Here is an 18,869-nt window from a genome sequence, read left to right as displayed (position 1 = left end):
TTGGAAGGTCTGATCATAACCTGGTCCACCTTCGGTCACAGTACTCTCCTGTGGTGTAGAGACAGACTGTCACCAGGTGGCTTTCAGGAGCAGGGACACATATGACATGAGGTGTTTTTATTTCTCTTGCTGTTGTTAAACCGAATTTCCCCTCGCGGGACTAATAAAGGTTTTCTGATTCTGATTCTGGGTCAGCACAGCAGGAGGTGAAGCAATGCTTGAGGGAGGCAAAGGACACCTACAGGAGGAGAAGCTGAGTGGGGAACCATCAAGAGGGGTCTGAGATGGTGTTAAAACCATCACTGGACACAAGATCAAGTCCTCTCTGACTCCTTTAAGAAACTTTTCCCTTAAGATTTTCTGGAACTCCTGTTGTGTTATCAGTTTTATCTTGACCTTTAAAGCATATACTTTATTGAATATTTTTTTGATTGTTTAAGAGCTTTGTGACCCTGGTCTGGAAAAGCGCTATACAAATAAAAATGACTTACTTACTTACTCTCTGACTCAACAACTTTCTCAACAGGTTTGAGCAGGTCACTTAACCCTCACTGCAGCCCGCTTCAGAACCTGCCTCACCTTCCTCTTCCTCCCTAAGCTCCACACAACTGCTTCCCAAGATCACCTCACGCCAGGTACACGATGTACTTTAGAAGATTCCTCAAGGGAAGGCTGCTGGTCCTGCGCTGCTGAACTAGCTGAACCGCTCCAGCATGTCTTCAGCCTCAGTCTACAGCTGGGGAAAGTACCAACGCTTGTATTGTTCCAGTCCCGAAAAAGATCCAGCAAGCTGAACGATTACAGACCGGTGGCACCGACCTCACAGCTGATGAAGACACTGGAGCGGCTGGTCCTCAAACATCTCAGGCCACAAGTTCAGCACGTACAAGACCCCCTTCAGTTTGCCTACTGGCCCGTTGTTAGTGTAGAAGATGCCATCTTTCCCCCGCTGCGTCAGGATCCCATCCAGCCCCCACTGCTGTAGGACAAACTGACAAAGAGGCATGTGGACCCTGGCCTGGTCTCCTGGATCTCGGACTCTCTCACTAATCGACCACCGTATGTCAGGCTGAAGGACATCACGTCTGACACTGTGGTGTGCAGTACAGGAGCAGCTCATGGGACTGTGCTGATCCCTCTCCTCTTCTATGGAATGGTATGGATGAGGAGGATTTTAGGGAGTGGGAGGGAGTGTGGACATGGAAGAAATCGGAGAGATATTGGGGGGGGGCGAGAAAATAATTTGTCTGTGTTCAGAGCTTGCCTTGGACATCGAAAGAAGATGTAGACGATATAAACATAGTGACGAAACAAATTTATATATTAACTTAACTACTGTTATAAATCGAAACCTCTGTGCTTACAGTTTAGCGAAGGCAGAGACCTTCAGAATACCTCAATAATTCACTAGATTGAAGATTAAAAAGGGAAAATCAATTATATTAAATTGACTGATGACTTTTTAAGCAGTCTACTTGCTCGCCCCCCCCCCCAATATCTCTCCGATTTCTTCCATGTCCACACTCCCTCCCACTCCCTAAAATCCTCCTCATCCATACCATTCCATAGAAGAGGAGAGGGACCAGCACTGTCCCATGAGCTGCTCCTGTACAGCACACCACAGTGTCAGACGTGATGTCCTTCAACCTGACATACGGTGTCTGAGTCGCACAAAAGCAGAATATCAGACAGGTTTAATTAGACATGAAAAAATAACACATTTTATTACTCTATTAAAATGAACAAACAGTAACAAATGGGAAGAGAATAAATTGCAATGCACATAGTCTCTTACATTTAATGCCAATCAACATCATTACAAACGTCTCTGTAGCCATGCGTTTAAGTACCAGTTCTGTGGGAGTTGAGCTTTAAAAAAATAATTCTGTGAACAAAAACATAAGCTGCGTTTAATAAAACCAGCTCGAGGCGACTTAAAAAGGATCTGCGAACATATTTACATTTATATTTTAGATAGTATACCGCCAAAGCAGGTTAGAGTTGCGACATCACAAGATACTTAAAGGGGAAAAACAAGCAATTTAACTTTATATATATGTTTTTCAAACATTAAAACAACACAATTAAATTGCTATAATAAAGAAAAACTGGTTTTGTGAGCTGTGACATGACAGTTTCAGCAGTTTATTTGCTTCTCTCAGCACCAACAGACCTCCGCAGTATCCCTGACGTTTACAAACAGCTGCACTTGAATGTCCTGCAAGAATCTGTGTGACCCTCGAGAGCCGATTGTCTCTCAAATGTACCCTGTTTTCCCACATGATGTCTCTGGACTATAGTCTCACAATAAATGATGAAACATTGAATAATGTCATGTTCAACAATGCCAGAACCTCAACACCGTTATATTGCACACGTACTGTAGGAAGCATTTCTCATTTAGAACTTGAGCTGCATCCACGTGGATTTGGTGAACTTTTGGGTTTGGTAACAGATAACAAACTATAATCTGGACAAGCCTCATCCTATTAAGACATTTCTTCTTAAGCAGCACATCTTGGATCAGGTCATGTACCACAATTACAAAGAAAAGCTAATTTAACACTTTTTTCTAAAATGGATCCAACAGTGATTTACTGTCCTGTACATGTCATGTTGTGACTTAAAGCTCCAGGTCTGCATCATGTTTGAAACAGCTGGAGTTGTTCTAAGATCATCTTGATGACAAACTAAACAACAATAAAACACAACGAACATCGGATATTTTACATCAGGTGAAATAATTGTTTAGCAGCAGAGCTATAAAGCTCATCACTCCCATGTGTAACTGCTACAAAGATGTTAATGTGCTTCTTGTTTGAACCCTTAGGTAGTCTGGTTTAATCCTCAAACAGGAATCAAACATGTATCCAAATTGTAATGACTCGAAAGCAATCATTTAGCTCTGATTCTAAAGGAATCATAGAGTCAATATCAATTTCTTGATCGAAACCCAATCAGAACAAATCAACTTTGTTCAGCCCTCTAAAAAGCTATGACCGGTAAGTGAAACAGAAACATTTATAGACCAGAGGTCAGGTGTGTCATTTCAACTGCAAAACACTGGATGTCATTTTCTACTGCATTAAAGCGTCATTACGTAAGATTGAACATGATGATATCACTGTATTTCTTTTTCCATGATACAGTATCGATTTGTTTTTTCTTCCAAATCACATTTTATTTTAGCATGTTTTTTTGTGGTCAAATGAAAGTGTGTATGTGTATGTATATATATATATATATATATACATACATACATACACACACATCTCCCCAGCCACCAGATGGCAGCTGTCATTACGTCCTCCACAGCTCAAGGAGATCCCGGCAATGACTGAGGACGAGAGGATACAGTTGACTGAGATTATGTTTGGACATATTTTGGTTTCAAAACAGATGAAAGTCATGTGGTTTGTAAATTCTGCAACACCAGAGTCAAGTACTTTACAATACTACAAATATATCTTTGTTACTACAGTATCAAAATGTATTGTCCTCTTCACCATATACAATTCATACAACTCCGAGCTGAGTCTCGTCCAGAAGTATGCTGACGACACTGCCATTGTTGGATGCATCATGGACAACAGCGTGGACGAGTACAGGAGTCTGACATGTGACTTTGTGGACTGGTTGCAGAGAGGAGATCACTCGACAAACTACTGTCCATCATGGATGATGACAGTCGTCCTCTGAACACTGTCATCAGTGAGCAGAGAAGCAGATGGAGCACAAATGCTCCTCCCATGATGCAACACTAATAGAGATTGTTTAATTCTGAGTTTGGGGGCAGGAGTGAAAAGATGATATTCCATGGTAATCTTTGTATCCTTTTCTTGTTTATGTTTATCTTTAGACTTAAATTGTGTCATCTTGCATTTTCCTTTTATTGCACTATGTTCTTGTTTTTTATTAATCTACTGTCTGTGTTGCTGTGTGCTGGCTGGAAAAACAATTTCCCGAAAGAGACCTCCAGAGGGATCATTAAAGTTTTATCTATCTATCGATCAATTGTATTAATACACCTGTATTGTGATGCGATTTGAACCAGATTCTTCCAGAACACATGTTACAACGCAAGAAAAAAAACTCTTGTTGTGTTGGTTTCTCCTTTCCTCCTACTGGAAACTTAAAAAAACCTTAGTACTTACGCCATGATTACAAATACTGCATTATTATAAACGCCATTCCCAACCTACTGCTGTAAAGCAGTTTGGAGGTCACATGGGTTGGTAACCCAAAAAAGAAGTAATGATTAAAGAATTAAATATATTTTTAAAATGTTACGTAGTGCTGCTTTAATGCTTTCATAGACTCAGAATTCTTTGATAAAGATGTTGCAAGTTAAAACAAAATATATATATATATAACACATAATTTAATCTCCTCTGAATTCCTAAATGGTTCATAATTTACTCTCAGTCTTGAGAAACTAAGGAACGCCGTCCTTCCTCTGGCAGCACTGTGAAGGAGGAACACTCCAGTCGTACACGTAGGAGAGTCGCAGCTTCACCTCCTCCTTGCACAGCCGCCCATCTCTCTGCAGCGTCTGGTGTTTCTCCAACATGTCCTCCAAGCTTTGCTTATGCGTCACCAGGTATTTATTATTGCACCCCCGCGATTTATACTCCGTGTCAAACCTCGGGTCGTGAGTGCGACGGACGTCCACCGGGGCCAGCCAGGCACCCAGCGACACGTCCTCGCTCTGCCACGTCTTCAAGTACCCGGCGTTCAGACGCACGTACCGCACCAGGTCCGCAGACAGGATGTAGCCGCCGCCCAGCGCGTACGGCAGGTAGTAGTCACAGAGCTCCCAGGAGCCTTCCCGCCACTTCCCGGCTGTTTTGACACGACCTCTGCCAGAGAAGAAGCCCCAGTACAGTCGATGCGACTCCTTGCCCTTGAGCTCGTCTTTAATGAGGTCCAGACGAGCGAACGTGTCATCGTCTGCTTTCAGGACGTACTTGAAATGGACGTTCTCGTCCAGCCAGGAGTACATATGGATCAGCTTAAGAGTGAGGTTGTCGTACGAGTCTTTCAAGTCGGGGAGGAGGATGAGATCCTTGTGCCGTCCTTGTTCCGTATTCAAGTTCTGAAGATCCTCGCTAGCGAGTCCTTGAGTTCCCACAACAAACTTGGCCAGAACGTCGGAGTCCCGTTTGGCGAGCCACGTGCTGCGAATGATGCTTCTGCGCTCAGTGTACTTGGGTCCCGTGGTGATCAGGACGACCAGGAACGCCGACAGGTCTTTGGTGGTGGTTCCAGGTTTATGCTGGTCCGGGTGGCGCTGAAGGGAATCCACGCGAGGGGCCAATCCTGGAGGGTCCGGATGGATCTGTTTCAGGGTCTCAGGGGCGCATCTGGCCAAGAAGACCAAAACCACTGCGAAAACACAGACGATGCCGATGACCAGCGCCGTCTTGTGGCGGCAGAGGAGCCGGAGCAGATTCATGACACTGATGCAGAGGAATAAAACACACAAAATAATTTTATATGCATTGTACAAATAACCAGATCTGTTTTCGCAAGCAAAAAAATGTAATCAAAACCAACCTTAAAAGAAGCGAATCATTTTTAATCATGTCATGCACCACATTAATTAAGAAAGCATTATATATATTTAAGAATATTGAATTGTTGAAAGAACATTTCAAATGTTGTAACCATTCATTTATTAATTGGAATGTTTTTTAAGTATTTCATTTTTATTTTTTAATAATTGAATTAAATTATGTCTATATTGAAAGGTTGAATTCGTTTTTTATTGAATAATTCAATTTAACTTTTTTTTTTATTAAAATGTTCTATAGGTTTATTTTGATAATCAGAACATTGTTAAAATGAATGTTTTTTAGTTTTTTACACGTCATTTAGATTTCTATTGTTAAAAAATAGATTTTATGAATTCAATATTTTTCGTCTCATAGCCTTTAAAATTCACCATGAACTTCTTATACATAGATATATCCAGAGTTTTTCGTTCTAATTCCAACCGTAGCCACGTTGGTATAAAGGTAAATTTAGAAAATGTATTCTTTAATTAATGGAATTAAACATGACATAGAAAAAATACACTTTTTATACTGAATTATTTATACATGCACTGTATATTAAATACAACCTTTCAATATAACTTCAATGTTTCAATTAAGAAAATATTGGATTAAATTTGACTCAATTGATATTTACTTTAAAAAACTGTACGTCATATAATTATTCGTTTAGTTTTCTTCTGTTAAAAGTCTAAGACGAACTAATAAAATAATATTGCGATTGGATCATAACCCACACCACATCGGGACCAATACATATCGAAATACTTATATCTATAATAAATATATATCAATACAATCTTACTTGTTAAACATTACAGAATATAATGATAATATGTGTTGATGCAACGCGCTTTACAGTAAAGCAAACCTGAAAACAAACAATATTCAGGATGACATTAGGAACAGATGATCATGTTTGTATTTACCTGGATGAAGGCGCGTGTCTGACAACAACACAACGTCAGCTATGCAGATGAAACAAGTCTCGTACTTCGTAGACTCCAAACATCAAACACCCACAGGCAACTCATGCTGCCGAGTACGACGACAAACACACGCAACAGATCAGCATATGTCGAGAATATGATATGAAAGAGTCGTTTCAGCTCCAAGTGTCCATGTTGCAGACTCCAGCAATAGAAGCTGCGACTCACCGGAAGCGGAAATACCGACACATATTTCCCCGTCCATATATAGTACATTTGCAACCAAATAAATGCACGAATCATGCGTTTCTGTATCAATTATTTCCTTTTAATTAATTTTAAAAGTAATCCAATGTTTAATACTTGAAAATAAAAACAGCCTTAGTGTCAAGCTCTGAAAACGTACAACCGGAAACCCAACGTAAAACACTGGCTTCAGAATAATGCTACTCAGATCAGCGTCAGATTCCACACTGAAAATGATCTCTGGGCAAAATAAGTTTATGATTTAAGTTTGATCTACCGGATTCTTAAATATGTTTTCATTATTACTTAGCTACATTATTGTGACATGGTTTGGTCAAATTAAATCAACATACTCAAGGAAAATTGAAACCCGTTAAAAAAATACAATGTCAGAATTATACAATTTTATGTATTACATTAACTGTATATGTTGTTATTATTGTTCTTATTATTTTTAAAGGAGGTTATTTTATTTTGAATGTTTTGCCCGGAACATTCATCACGGGCGTCATCCTGTCAACTGTCGGTGTCCAGCGTTAGCTTGTAAACTGTCGTCTTTAATGTCGTTATGTCTCTTTCTTGATCCCTCTCAACCGTTAGCAGGTACAGTCATGTTTTCTCTCACTTCGAACCAGTGATCGAGTATTAAATCGTCGTTAATCGTCGTTTTTCAGCGGCAACTTGACATATTCCAGGGCTCTGGTAGAAATGACGGTAAATGGCAACAACCGGCTGCTCCGGGTCTGTCCGGTGCTCCTCGCCATCTTTATGGTCATTTGTAGCGAGCATCTGGTGAAGACGGCGACGGAGACTGACCCCTACAAGATCCTCGGGGTCAGTCGGAGAGCCAGTCAGGCTGAGATCAAGAAGGCGTACAAGAGCCTGGCCAAAGAATGGTGAGTGAAGTGTGACACATGTATGATGGACACACTCACCACTGCTGTGTTCTCATCCTTCTTTAGGCATCCAGACAAAAACAAAAACCCTAACGCTGAAGACACCTTCATCAGGATCTCCAAGTCATATGAAGTGGGTGAATTTCAGAAAAGACATTCTGGGTCATTGTCTCTGTCAATTTTTCACTTTCACCATCATATTTTTGTTTTGTTTGCACAAACATCTCACCTGTTTCCTCCTCTTCAGATCCTGTCCAATGAAGAAAGAAGAGCAAACTTTGACCGCTACGGTCAGACAGAAGATAACCAGCCGTTCGGACAGTCACAGCATCAAGGGTTCCGCAACTTCCACAACAACTTCTACTTCGATGAGTCTTTCTTCCACTTTTCCAGGTACTACATGAGAAATTCAGCGATAAAACGACTTGTTTTTGTTAATACTGATTGTTATTTTGTGTTCTGTTATTAACTGAGGGCACTAGCGGATCACGTCCCTCTATTTTGAGACTTGGAGAATGAAAAAGAATCAATTAAGGCAAATTTCTCAAGGGGAGTGCTTTATAAACTGTGATGGTTTTCAGGTACCAAGCAAAAAAAACAACACAAAAATGATGTAAATATGGGGGAAAGGTGAACAAAAATACTGAATTAACAAAAGAAAACATAAAAAGATTGTTACCTAAGGATTTTACATGGTTTATTTGTTCAGGTTAATTAGAATAACAAAAAATATATATATTTAATTGATATCAATTGTATTAAAATGTAAGTGTAAGTAAAAATATGATCCTGTGTTTGATTAATTGAATTGTAACACTAAATATTCCAAAATCAAGTAAATTTTTAAAATTAAAAATGTAATATCTGAAAGTTAACTGAATAGAAGTGATATAGTTAAGCACAAATAAAATGGTTAGTAAGCTGTTACTCTTTTCTCATGAGGGCACCATAATGTTTACCATTGCAATAACACACACAAATATTCCATTTTAAGTACATATTTTGTTTAGTGAAATGGAATACTATGTGCAAGGGAAAGAAATAAATATAACTATTCTTCTCTCGGTTTCTTTTCAATAATTTTTTAATAAAGTTAAAATTTGTTTGATTACACTGAATAGTTTTAATTGTAGATTTTTTTTTTAAACTACGATTCTTCCTCTAAAATGTGTGCGAAGCAAAAATGCGTTTGATTTTAAGTGTAAGATTGAATAAATGTATTTTCAAAAATTCATTCACTTGAACTGATGTAAACGACAAGATGGATTTGAAACCAATCAATTACAAAAATAAATGTAAAAAAAATAAAAGGTTGGATTTTAAACCCTATTTAATTGTTGTTTTTGTTCCAACCTTTTTTTCCTAAAAGCATGATCAACGATTCAAAAGTAAATTTTGTCATAACCACAACTTCCTGCTCCCTCTTTCAGGACTAGAGACTTTGCGGACAGCAAGTACCTTCTCCACCATGCTCAGTTTAACAGCGACGTTCTTCCTGAGAGCCACAGGAGGCCGTACCTCATCAAAGTCACCTCTGAGTGGTGCTTTGCCTGCGTCCACATCGAACCTGTTTGGAAGGAGACGGTGCAGGAGCTGGAGCCTCTCGGTACATCCCTGCTCATCATCCATCTTGTATCTAAAGTCCAGTTATAGCGTTGATTTTTAACAACGGGGTCAGGTCTAATTATCCAAGTGTATATAAAGTTTATCCATTTAGCTGCTGATCTTATTCCTATGTATACATTTCTAAAGTGAAACGTGAACGATCAATCAAGATTTTCTTTTGAAACGCAGGTGTTGGGATCGGCATTGTGGACTTGGGTTTGGAGCGTCGTCTGTCTAACCAGTTGGGCGTTCACAGAGCCCCCTCCATCATTGGTCTGGTCAACGGTAGAGTGACTTTCTTCCACCAGGCCGTGGTCCGAGAGCACCTGCGACAGTTTATTGAAGACCTTCTGCCTCAGAAACGGGTGGAAAAGGTCAGTAAACTATTGCTTGTAGTCTGAAGTTATTTAACAAAACCACAGCTGAAACATAGTGTTATGATGAGATACTTTTTAAAATCAAAAGATATTTATAATCATTTTAAATTATTTAATTGGGTTGGAATATTGTACAATTATAAGTCATTTTAAATGTAGTGTAGCCAAAGTTCTAAGTGGTGTTTTTTAGGCAGGAAATGAGTGACAAAGTAACGTCCGACAAATTTACAAAATAAAATGACATTTAAAGAAGTTAAATCACTCTTAATTTATAACATTACTTCATAACTGGTATTCCATATTTGACGGTCTCACTTCGCTTCTTCACAACATTTCATTCATTTAATTCAGTCATCTTCCAAACAATCAGCTGTTTTGATTGACACCCGGCTGATCCAATGAAATAGTTTAGTGACTCAATGGGCCGACCTTATGACAAAGAAAGTGGCCAAATGGTAACTTTTCTATCTTCACAAACATGCTTTTCTGTGTCCGTGTAGTGTCAATAAAGTTCTAAATGTACTCTTGTCAACAGAATAAAAGTTAATAATTAATTCAATGTTCATGGGGAATAATATAAATTAAGATCTTTGTCTTTTTGCTTTGTTCTTAATTCACCATCAATCCTTCTGTCCGTCTCTCTCCATCTTTCTCTCACTCTTCAACAAAACCACAAGATTCTTGAACTTCTCCAGCTTTAACCATGTTTACTACCCTATACCCCTGGAACCTTAAATCTTGTAAAAAAAAAAAAAGTATTTTGATCTTAGAAGATGTTGTTTGGTTTCAGATCTCTGATGACAATTATCTGGACTTTCTGGAGGGTTGGCAACGTGAAAATAAACCAAGCGTCCTGTTGTTCGATCAAGTGCCTTCTGTGCCGCTGATGTACAAGGTACCTGGCAGACACACACCTCCACACACCTTCACACTACCCCCACAGACCCCCACACACCTCCTAACACCCCGTCACACCCCGTCACACGACGCCACACGACGCCACACAATGCCACACACCTGCACACACCTGCACACACCCCCACACCACACCACACGACACCACATGACACCACATGACACCACACACCTGCACACCCTGTCACACGACACCACACCACGCCACACCACGCCACACCACGCCACACCACGCCACACCACGCCACACCACGCCACACCACGCCACACCACGCCACACCACGCCACACCACGCAACACACCTGCACAGACCTGCACAGACCTGCACACACCTGCATACACCTGCACACACCTGCACACACCGGCACACCCCGTCACACGACACGACACAACACGATGCCACGCCACACACCTCCACACACCACCACACACCTGCATACACCTGCACACGACACCACACCACACGACACCACACGACACCACACGACTCCACACGACTCCACACGATACCACACCACACCACACGACTCCACACGACTCCACACGACTCCACACGACTCCACACGACTCCACACGATACCACACCACACCACACCACACCACACCACACCACACCACACCACACCACACCACACCACACCACACCACACGACTCCACACGATACCACACCACACCACACCTCACCACACCACACCACACCACACGACTCCACACGACTCCACACGACACCACACGACACCACACGACACCACACGACTCCACACGACACCACACCACACGACACCACACGACACCACACGACACCACACGACACCACACGATGCCAAACGACGCCACACAACTGTACTAGGAAGTAATAGTAACAAGTCTTTTGTTTTCTCAGCTGACAGCCTTTTCCTTCCGAGATTATGTCCGCTTCGGATACGTCGACCAGGGAGCGACTCGCAACACGCGACTTCTCCGGCAGTTCAACATAAACACTTACGCACCCACAATGCTGCTGTTCAAAGAAGACACGGTCAACCCTGTCGATATCATCCAGGTGAGTTCCTCCCGGAAGACTTCCACCAGCACCAGTGTGAACAGGTCCTTAAATAAACCCTCTCTCAGGCCAGAGGGATGAAGCGACAGATCATGGATGAGTTTGTCTCCAACAACAAGTTCCTGCATGTGCCGCGGCTGGTGAACCAGCAGCTGTTCGACGAGCTCTGTCCCGTCAAGCAGTTCCACCGACGGAGAAAGTACGAGATCCGTCGTCCAGATAGTCACGTCATCGGCAAAACACTGACGTGAAATATCAACGTTGTTCCGCAGGTACTGTGTGCTGCTCATCACCAGCGAGGATCAGAGCTTCCTGCCGGGGAATCGAGCCTTCCTTGACTTTGCCAGAGCTAACCTCAAGGACGTGCTTCGGTTTGCGTACGTCTACCAGCATCTACAACAGCCGCTCTGTCAAGCTCTTCTCCAGAACCAGGCCATTCTCTCGCCACAGGTCAGTGGCTCCCTCTCAGACGAAACAATATTCACTTGGGCTTACAAACTCAAAACTGCATAGGTCGTCATTCTTGAGAGACGCAGTCAGGCTGGAAAGGTTCTCTTCCACTCCGTGTCCGGCGGCTGGAACGGCAGCGAGGAAGAGGGTTACCGTCTCCACGAGCAACTGGAGCTCCTTCAGAAGGATCCTTCCTACCTCAGCTCGGACGCCACGCTGCCTGAACTCAACAATGAAATGGCTCCGGTAGATTCCTCACTGTGACGTGTGTGTGTGTGTTTGTGTGTGAAACTCTCTGACTTGTATTTCTGTGATCAGATCTTCATCATCCGCTGGATGAACGCTGTGTACGATTACGTTCTCCAGTCGTACGAGGACCTTCTTAACTCCAGCGGGTAAGATCTCACAGACACCTCCGGACATCACATCCAGACATCGGCAGAACTGTAGAGAATTAAACTGCATGGGTTTATGGGTTTGAACGACGTTAAATATTAAACAAAAAAAAACAACAATTAAAGTGTAACAATGTTCTATATTAATGAGTAATACAAACATGTATATTTCAATAATACAGGAATGTTTTTCTTAGAAAATAAATACAATCAAATAAGTGACTCTTAAATTAAGAATGGTGCTAATGTGGAAATATTTAATATTCAACACTAAATAGATAAATGCAGTTTTTATTAGAACTTTTAGAATTATAAAGTGACTTTCAGTTTTCTCTTCTCATTTAGACGAGAGATGATGCCCATCCTGTCGTTGATTTTCTCGGCGCTCTTCATACTCTTCGGCACGGTCATAATCCAAGCATTCAGGTGAGGGAAAAAAAACCTTCATGCATTCATCAGTTTTTTACTGCCTGACTGACAACACAGTCTCTGCTTGTGCCTCCAGTGAGCCTGCAGAGAGCAAACCTCAGCGCTCCACATCCAAGGAGCAGCCGCAGACTGAGGAGGAGTCTTCAAGCAGAGCCGGGACCTCGAGGTAAATGTCCTCATGTTTCTGGGATTTCTTTTTGTGTCTCATTTATTTTAATCTCTTCTTGTCCTTTAGCTTCAGTTGTTTTGTATACAAGAGTAGATTATCATTTTCATCTGTAATTAAAACATTTTAAACTATAATCAAACCATTTTCAACTATAATCAAACCCTTTTCAACTAAAATCAAACAATTTTCAAATGTAATAAAAAAAATGTAATCTATAATCAAAAAAATTTAAGCTATAATCAAACTTATTTTCATCTATAATCAAATAATTTTAAACTGTTATCAAACCCTTTTCATCTATAAGCAAATAATTTTAAACTGTTATCAAACTCTTTTTATCTATAATCAAATAATTTTAAACCGTTATCAAACCATTGTCATCTATAATCAAACAATTTTCAAATAACTGTAAACTAAAACCAAACCATTTTAATCACTATCCTGGCAAGAAAGAGTTCTTACCACAATACCTTGAGAATTTTTCAATACAATTCAAAAGCACTTTTAACTGATCAAAATTGTTAAACGATCTTTTAGCCGTATGTTGTGTTCGCAGCACAAGCAGCTGCATACATTTATTTACGCAAATAAGCAGGACAGTCTTAATGGTTCAACATTTACAGAGGTCTTGTGATGATTGTTTTTCTCTGAACATCCCCCTCAAGTCGTCCACCCAGGAAGGACTTTGTTGAGGTGACGGAGCTGACCGACATCACCTACATCAGTAACCTGGTCAAGTTAAGACCTGGACACATCAACGTGGTGCTGGTGTTGACCAATTCCTCCAAGAACGCGCTGCTCAGGAAGTTTGCGAAAGAGGTGTTTTCTTTCTCTGGGCAAGTTATTATTTTTTTATTTTTGTAAAGGATCTTTGTCTTCTTTGAAAGTATATCAATCAGAGACTGAGCCACTAAATCTGGTAGAGATAAACTAATGCTCATTTTTTTTCCTGCTTTCAATTAAGAATTTAAGGCAATTTATAAAGTTAACTGAAATAAATATTTCAAATGTATCTGCTATAAAAGTATATCGGAATATTGAATAGTTAAATCAAACATTTCAAATTTGAGATGTTTGTTAAGCATTAAACTTTTTTTTTTGTATCATTTAATTTAATAATTTCTATAAAGAAGGGTAGATTGAATATAATTTTATTTTATTTTATTACATTTGTTTATATATATTATTTTAAAACTGTGTCATATTTTAATACGAATACTTTTTTAAATTCTATATTTTTTAATGTATAGCCTTTTAAATAAATACAAAAAGGTTGCACTATTATATCAACATTTTTAAATTGAAGAGGCTATGAATTAAAAATGTAAGATTACATTAGGATTACATTTTTAAATTCAACTATCCAAAAAAAGAGACAAGTTCAACTTTTTAATATACAAATAACTAAATTCAGTTATTAAAATTAAAATGAGGCCGAAAAACCCAAATCAACATTTCAACATTTCAAGTTTCAACATCAGAAATGTAAAAACACTCAGTATTCTGGCACTGATATAATTCCATACTCCTGATATGAAGCATACAAAGTTTAAGCATTCTTTTTTTTACACATGAAAAGATTGTGTTTCATCCATGTCATTAAATGTTGATCTTTTTGTCAATATGTGTTTGTTGCTCTTCTGGCAACATGTGTATGTTGATTTGAAAGATGAGGTTGTGTTGGCAGGATTAGGTAAATGAAGTTATTATGATCCTCCTGTGGTTCTTATCCAAACACTCTGAGGAGTTTTAGAAACTGAGTGTTTGCAACAGTTGATTTATGTTTATCTGAATCAATATGTTCGTAAGTAAATTCCTGTTTTGTTAGTTGATCCGATGCGTCGTTCAAATCATCGCGAGTCAGTAAAGTTTCCTTCTCTGTGGCGTGACAGGACGCAGACCCTCCACTTCTCCTTCCTCAACGCCGACAAGCATCCCGGCTGGATGCCTGCACTCCTGCGCTCCGCCTCCTGCCACTCCAACGATCACTCCGCCGAAGACGAGGAGTCCTCTGACCACACCGGTTACGTTTTGGCCCTCAATGGCAACAAGAAGTACTTTTCCGTCTTCAGACCGGTCTTCACCGGAGAAGATCCCGGCGAGGCCTCCTTCTCCTCCGAGTGCAGGCGGAGCTCACGTTCTAGATCCAGGTCCAGTTCTCATTCGCGGTCCCGCTCCCACTCCAGAGAGGACGGGACCAAGAGAGGGTCGGGTCGGACCACCAGCATAGAAGTCCACCACAAGCTGGACAAGCTGGGGGTGTGGATGGAGAGGCTGGCGGAGGGGTCGCTGCCCAGACTCCAGGTCCCCTTCTGGCCCTCGCTGGATGCTAACAGAGAGAGCTGAACTCAAGAGCCTCCAGAACTCTATGAATCATTTGCCTTTTCCCTGCTGCTCAATAATTGACATGTTTGCTTATGAGAATGATTTGCTGCCCGAAGGGAGATTGAAACCGTAAACCTCTGTCCACAAGTTTGTTCCGGTACTGCTGCTTACATAGTAAAATAGAATCTAGTAAGATACACATCTCTAATATTATAACAGTTCTTAACACAAATTACATAATTAAAGCACGTTTTAAGAAAGACATCACATTACAGCAGCTTTTTTAGGTTGAAGATAAAAGTTTATTCAGGATCCTGGATGATAAATGCATGGACTTCAGAGAGATTTCAAATATTAAGCGTATTAATGATGAACATGCACTGACTTTTTTCTAGCTCTCGTTTGCCTTTTTACCTGGAACTGTGACACTGTAAAAACAAATGAGTTAATGTTTCCAGAAAAAAGCTCCTTTGAAAATGTTTATTTATTAAAGTGTCTGATTAAGTCTGCCAAGTGTTTTTATTTATTTATTACAGCATATACATTTGGAAGCAAACGATCATTACATTCAACAAAAGCATGTTTAACTGCACTGTTCTATTACAAAAAGAAATGTAGACAAAAACGAAAGATCTTCAGCAGGTTTCAAATGGAGAAAATGGCTCGTTGAAAAAAAACTAAATAGCATTAGCATCTAGCAACATTAGCTACAAATTCTGTTGCGATTCTGTTGCGATTTTTCTCAATATGTAAGTGATATGTATGTACGTATATTGCACCTTTAGTTTGTGTAGATCATTACAGAATTTGTTAGTTTTAAAAATTGTTAAAAATAATTGTTCAAACTTTTCCACACAAAGTTTTTGCTCTATTTACAATTTGCTGTTATGGAAACCCTCCTAAAGTTTAGCGTGTAGCTAACATTAGCGCGTAGCTAACATTAGCATTTAGCTAAGCTTGGTTTCCACTTGTATATATATAAGAATATCAATACAAGAGCAATGTTTCTGTACAATTGTACTTTCAATGTGTTACGGCTGTGTTCCGTCAGTATTATCATGTGGTAAAATTGCGTGTCGGTGAGCAAAAGGATTTCAGGATTTTTCTTTAGCTTTACTTGAAAGTGTTTTTAAATTACCACGAGATTATTTGTGTTGACAGCTTTATATCAGTTGTAATTATGGCTGTTTTTTCTGGATCCAGCTGATTTTTTCTTTCACATACCAAAGAAGGCTTTAATGTATTCAAAGAATGAAGTTATTGTTGTGGCTTGTTCAATCATTGTGTCTTGAGATGTACCTGGAACATCAGCACGTGGAGCGACCAGGCTCAGTGGTCGGTCTCTTTGCTCCTGTTCAGATCGTTCGGACCGAAGGAAAGCGGCAGCAACTCCTTCATTGACATCCTTTTGAACGATCCGTCAGGTTTGGACATGAAAATCTCCCAACTCAATCCGAACTGACCAAAGAAAAGATATTGTATGCATATTGTAGCACAATAACACGAAAATATTCCTTTGATTTAAAAAAAACTGTTTCAATTAAAAAGTAATCAAACACATTTGTTTTTGGTTAGAGCAACTTAGTTTATGATTGAATAATAACCATAAAAACGGACAAAATACTTTTTTACTACCTCACTCATGAACTGTCTGCAGCCGCCGCACGGAACAATGAACTGGTCCTTCATGTCACTGCAGAGATGATCGCAGAAAAGATTTCAGTTCCTTCATCGTGAAAAACAAGGTACAATGTTGCGTTCAAACTTTGCAAGTATTAGTTGTAGTAGTAGTAGATTTTTAACATTTCAAACATATTTTTTATTATTGAAATGTCGTTGTATTTCAGGCATTCCATTTTTTACTTTTAATATTTGAATATAAATAAAAATATATATAGTGTTTTTTTTACACATGGAGTTATATTTTCTAATTCCAATATTTTAAAAAATGAACGTTCCAAATTCAATTTTTTTTTATTCTCAGCCTTTTAAATGAAAATAAAATTGAATTAATATTATTATATTAATTCAATTTTATTTTATTGTGCCTCCGGACAATACAAAACGGTACGCAACTACTTGAATTTTCAGCAAATCATTTGACTCGCACACAATCTTGTGACGTTCAAGTTTTGAAGTATTAAATTAAACCTTTGACTATTTCCCCTGGCACTGACATACTTCCACATGCAACTCATGAGGAGACCAGACTCGAGCCTCTACAGATGCCGACACCATCATCGAGAGCAGTGGAATCTCACCTGGAGATGGCGATGGCCTTGAAGTGTCTGTGGCCCTCGGAGACGGCTTTAGTGATGGCATTCCTCTCCGCACACGTGCCGAGGTTAAAGCATGCGTTTTCCACGTTGCAGCCTGCGGGAGAACATGTGAGAGTCCGAGTGCAAATTTGGTGAAAACTCATTGTTTTACTGCCGAGCAATCTTTGTATTTTTGATGACCAGTATGAAAGTATTTAGATGTCATTAAGGGTGTCCTTTAGGACGAGAAGTGTCAGTGCTACATTAGGATGAATATACATCTTTTGCCTACAAGTCCAAAAAGACACAGATTAATCTGGATATATCCTTAAGTCGACTTCAGGGGTGAGTAGAAATGTAAATTCTTCTTAAATTCCACAAGTCCACCCCCACCCTCTGCAGCGCCAGATGACCATTGGACCACTGACCCAAAGCCATCATCAGGATTTGTTTGTTTTTCTATTTTGACGGTGTGACGCAAGTTTAAGTGCTGCTGCTGGTTCATGTGAATCAATCTACCTTTTGCACACTTTGGAAAAATAAACTTTGGTACTGTCACTTAGTCAAATAACTTGAGAAATTCTGCCCCATATTTCCGTGTCTACCTTTTTTCTGTGTCTTCACTGCAGTGACCGATAAATGCTACTGACCTGTGAACACACAGTCATCCGAGGTCAGCAGAGCAGCTCCGACTCTGAAGTTGCTGTAGCGACTGTAGGCTTGTTTTTTCACCCGCTTGGCCTCTTCGATCAGCTTCCTCACCATTTCCTGAGACAATTCTGGCTCCATCCCGTCACCGTTGAACTGATCGGCTTCTAGACTAGAGCCGCTCTTCCTGGTCGCCTTGATGTGTGAGTGTGGAGGGAGAGTTGTTGTGACGGCCAATCATTCACTCTCAACCATGTTGTCCTTTGACAAGGGGCGGAGTTAACAGCACCCACGCTTCTCATGGACTTTTTAGAAACTTGTGGAACTTGTTCACGCTGCTTTGAGAAGCACCTGCCCCTCCTTTAACTGTTTGTTACTTCTTCCTAATACACATGCTAACAAGATGCTTAAATGCACCTTTGGTAAGTAAGTAAGTAATTCTCCTATTAAATAGAAGTTAAAATTATAGTTAATGATACGTTTACCAAGTGATATCAAGCCAACCAGAACATCCGGTGTCCTGGATAATTTAATTTAATTTAATTTAATTTAATTATACAATCCCACTATGATGTTATGTCACTTATAAAAATCCTGTGTTGTATTGTTTTATGGTAAAACTTTTAACT

The 18,869-nt window shown here is 39.9% G+C and overlaps 3 protein-coding genes across 5 annotated transcripts; 1 reads left to right on the top strand and 2 right to left on the bottom strand.

Moving 5' to 3' along the window:
- Positions 1 to 1,784: 1,784 nt before the first annotated feature.
- On the bottom strand, positions 1,785 to 6,665 carry b3galt6 (beta-1,3-galactosyltransferase 6). The gene is made up of 2 exons (XM_087801617.1): positions 6,485 to 6,665; positions 1,785 to 5,459 (listed from the first exon to the last, which is right to left on the bottom strand). Exon 2 carries the CDS (start codon positions 5,453 to 5,455, stop codon positions 4,436 to 4,438), a length of 1,020 nt encoding a protein of 339 aa, XP_087657743.1. The 5' UTR covers positions 5,456 to 5,459; positions 6,485 to 6,665; the 3' UTR covers positions 1,785 to 4,435.
- A 567-nt stretch (positions 6,666 to 7,232) lies between these two features.
- LOC148071328 (dnaJ homolog subfamily C member 16-like) lies at positions 7,233 to 15,843 on the top strand. Its single transcript, XM_087801601.1, has 16 exons — positions 7,233 to 7,333; positions 7,405 to 7,626; positions 7,693 to 7,759; positions 7,874 to 8,019; positions 9,057 to 9,232; positions 9,421 to 9,605; positions 10,399 to 10,503; positions 11,408 to 11,566; positions 11,635 to 11,765; positions 11,839 to 12,016; positions 12,080 to 12,262; positions 12,335 to 12,411; positions 12,757 to 12,837; positions 12,917 to 13,006; positions 13,675 to 13,845; positions 14,902 to 15,843. The coding sequence occupies exons 2-16, from the start codon at positions 7,439 to 7,441 to the stop codon at positions 15,353 to 15,355; spliced, it is 2,391 nt and encodes a 796-aa protein (XP_087657727.1). The 5' UTR covers positions 7,233 to 7,333; positions 7,405 to 7,438; the 3' UTR covers positions 15,356 to 15,843.
- LOC148071327 (cytidine deaminase-like) lies at positions 15,673 to 18,451 on the bottom strand. 3 transcript variants are annotated; one of them, XM_087801628.1, is made up of 5 exons: positions 18,243 to 18,451; positions 17,596 to 17,707; positions 16,970 to 17,027; positions 16,634 to 16,792; positions 15,673 to 15,762 (listed from the first exon to the last, which is right to left on the bottom strand). In XM_087801628.1, the coding sequence occupies exons 1-4, from the start codon at positions 18,379 to 18,381 to the stop codon at positions 16,664 to 16,666; spliced, it is 438 nt and encodes a 145-aa protein (XP_087657754.1). In that variant the 5' UTR covers positions 18,382 to 18,451; the 3' UTR covers positions 15,673 to 15,762; positions 16,634 to 16,663. The 3 variants fall into 3 exon arrangements, with proteins under 3 accessions (XP_087657754.1, XP_087657753.1, XP_087657752.1); XM_087801627.1 differs by lacking the exon at positions 15,673 to 15,762 and adding an exon at positions 15,835 to 16,567; XM_087801626.1 differs by lacking the exon at positions 15,673 to 15,762 and having other exon boundaries at positions 15,835 to 16,792; positions 18,243 to 18,448.
- Positions 18,452 to 18,869: the final 418 nt, after the last annotated feature.

This window comes from Callionymus lyra, chromosome 10 (genome assembly GCF_982586985.1).
Source record: "Callionymus lyra chromosome 10, fCalLyr1.hap1.1, whole genome shotgun sequence".
In the NCBI taxonomy this organism is placed as follows: domain Eukaryota; kingdom Metazoa; phylum Chordata; class Actinopteri; order Syngnathiformes; family Callionymidae; genus Callionymus; species Callionymus lyra.
This window is presented reverse-complemented; position numbering and strand designations above follow the sequence as displayed.

What these genes read in the sequence shown, in the direction of transcription:
- LOC148071328 (XM_087801601.1), top strand. Translation starts at nt 7,439, where the DNA reads ATGACGGTAAATGGCAACAACCGGCTGCTCCGGGTCTGTCCGGTGCTC. An exon ending in CTGTGCCGCTGATGTACAAG is followed by an intron (nt 10,504 to 11,407) that starts GTACCTGGCAGA and finishes TTGTTTTCTCAG; the next exon opens with CTGACAGCCTTTTCCTTCCG. An exon ending in GAGGTGTTTTCTTTCTCTGG is followed by an intron (nt 13,846 to 14,901) that starts GCAAGTTATTAT and finishes GTGGCGTGACAG; the next exon opens with GACGCAGACCCTCCACTTCT.
- b3galt6 (XM_087801617.1), bottom strand. Translation starts at nt 5,455, where the DNA reads ATGAATCTGCTCCGGCTCCTCTGCCGCCACAAGACGGCGCTGGTCATC.
- LOC148071327 (XM_087801628.1), bottom strand. Translation starts at nt 18,381, where the DNA reads ATGGAGCCAGAATTGTCTCAGGAAATGGTGAGGAAGCTGATCGAAGAG. An exon ending in GGATGACTGTGTGTTCACAG is followed by an intron (nt 17,708 to 18,242) that starts GTCAGTAGCATT and finishes GTTCTCCCGCAG; the next exon opens with GCTGCAACGTGGAAAACGCA. An exon ending in AAGGCCATCGCCATCTCCAG is followed by an intron (nt 17,028 to 17,595) that starts GTGAGATTCCAC and finishes TCATCTCTGCAG; the next exon opens with TGACATGAAGGACCAGTTCA.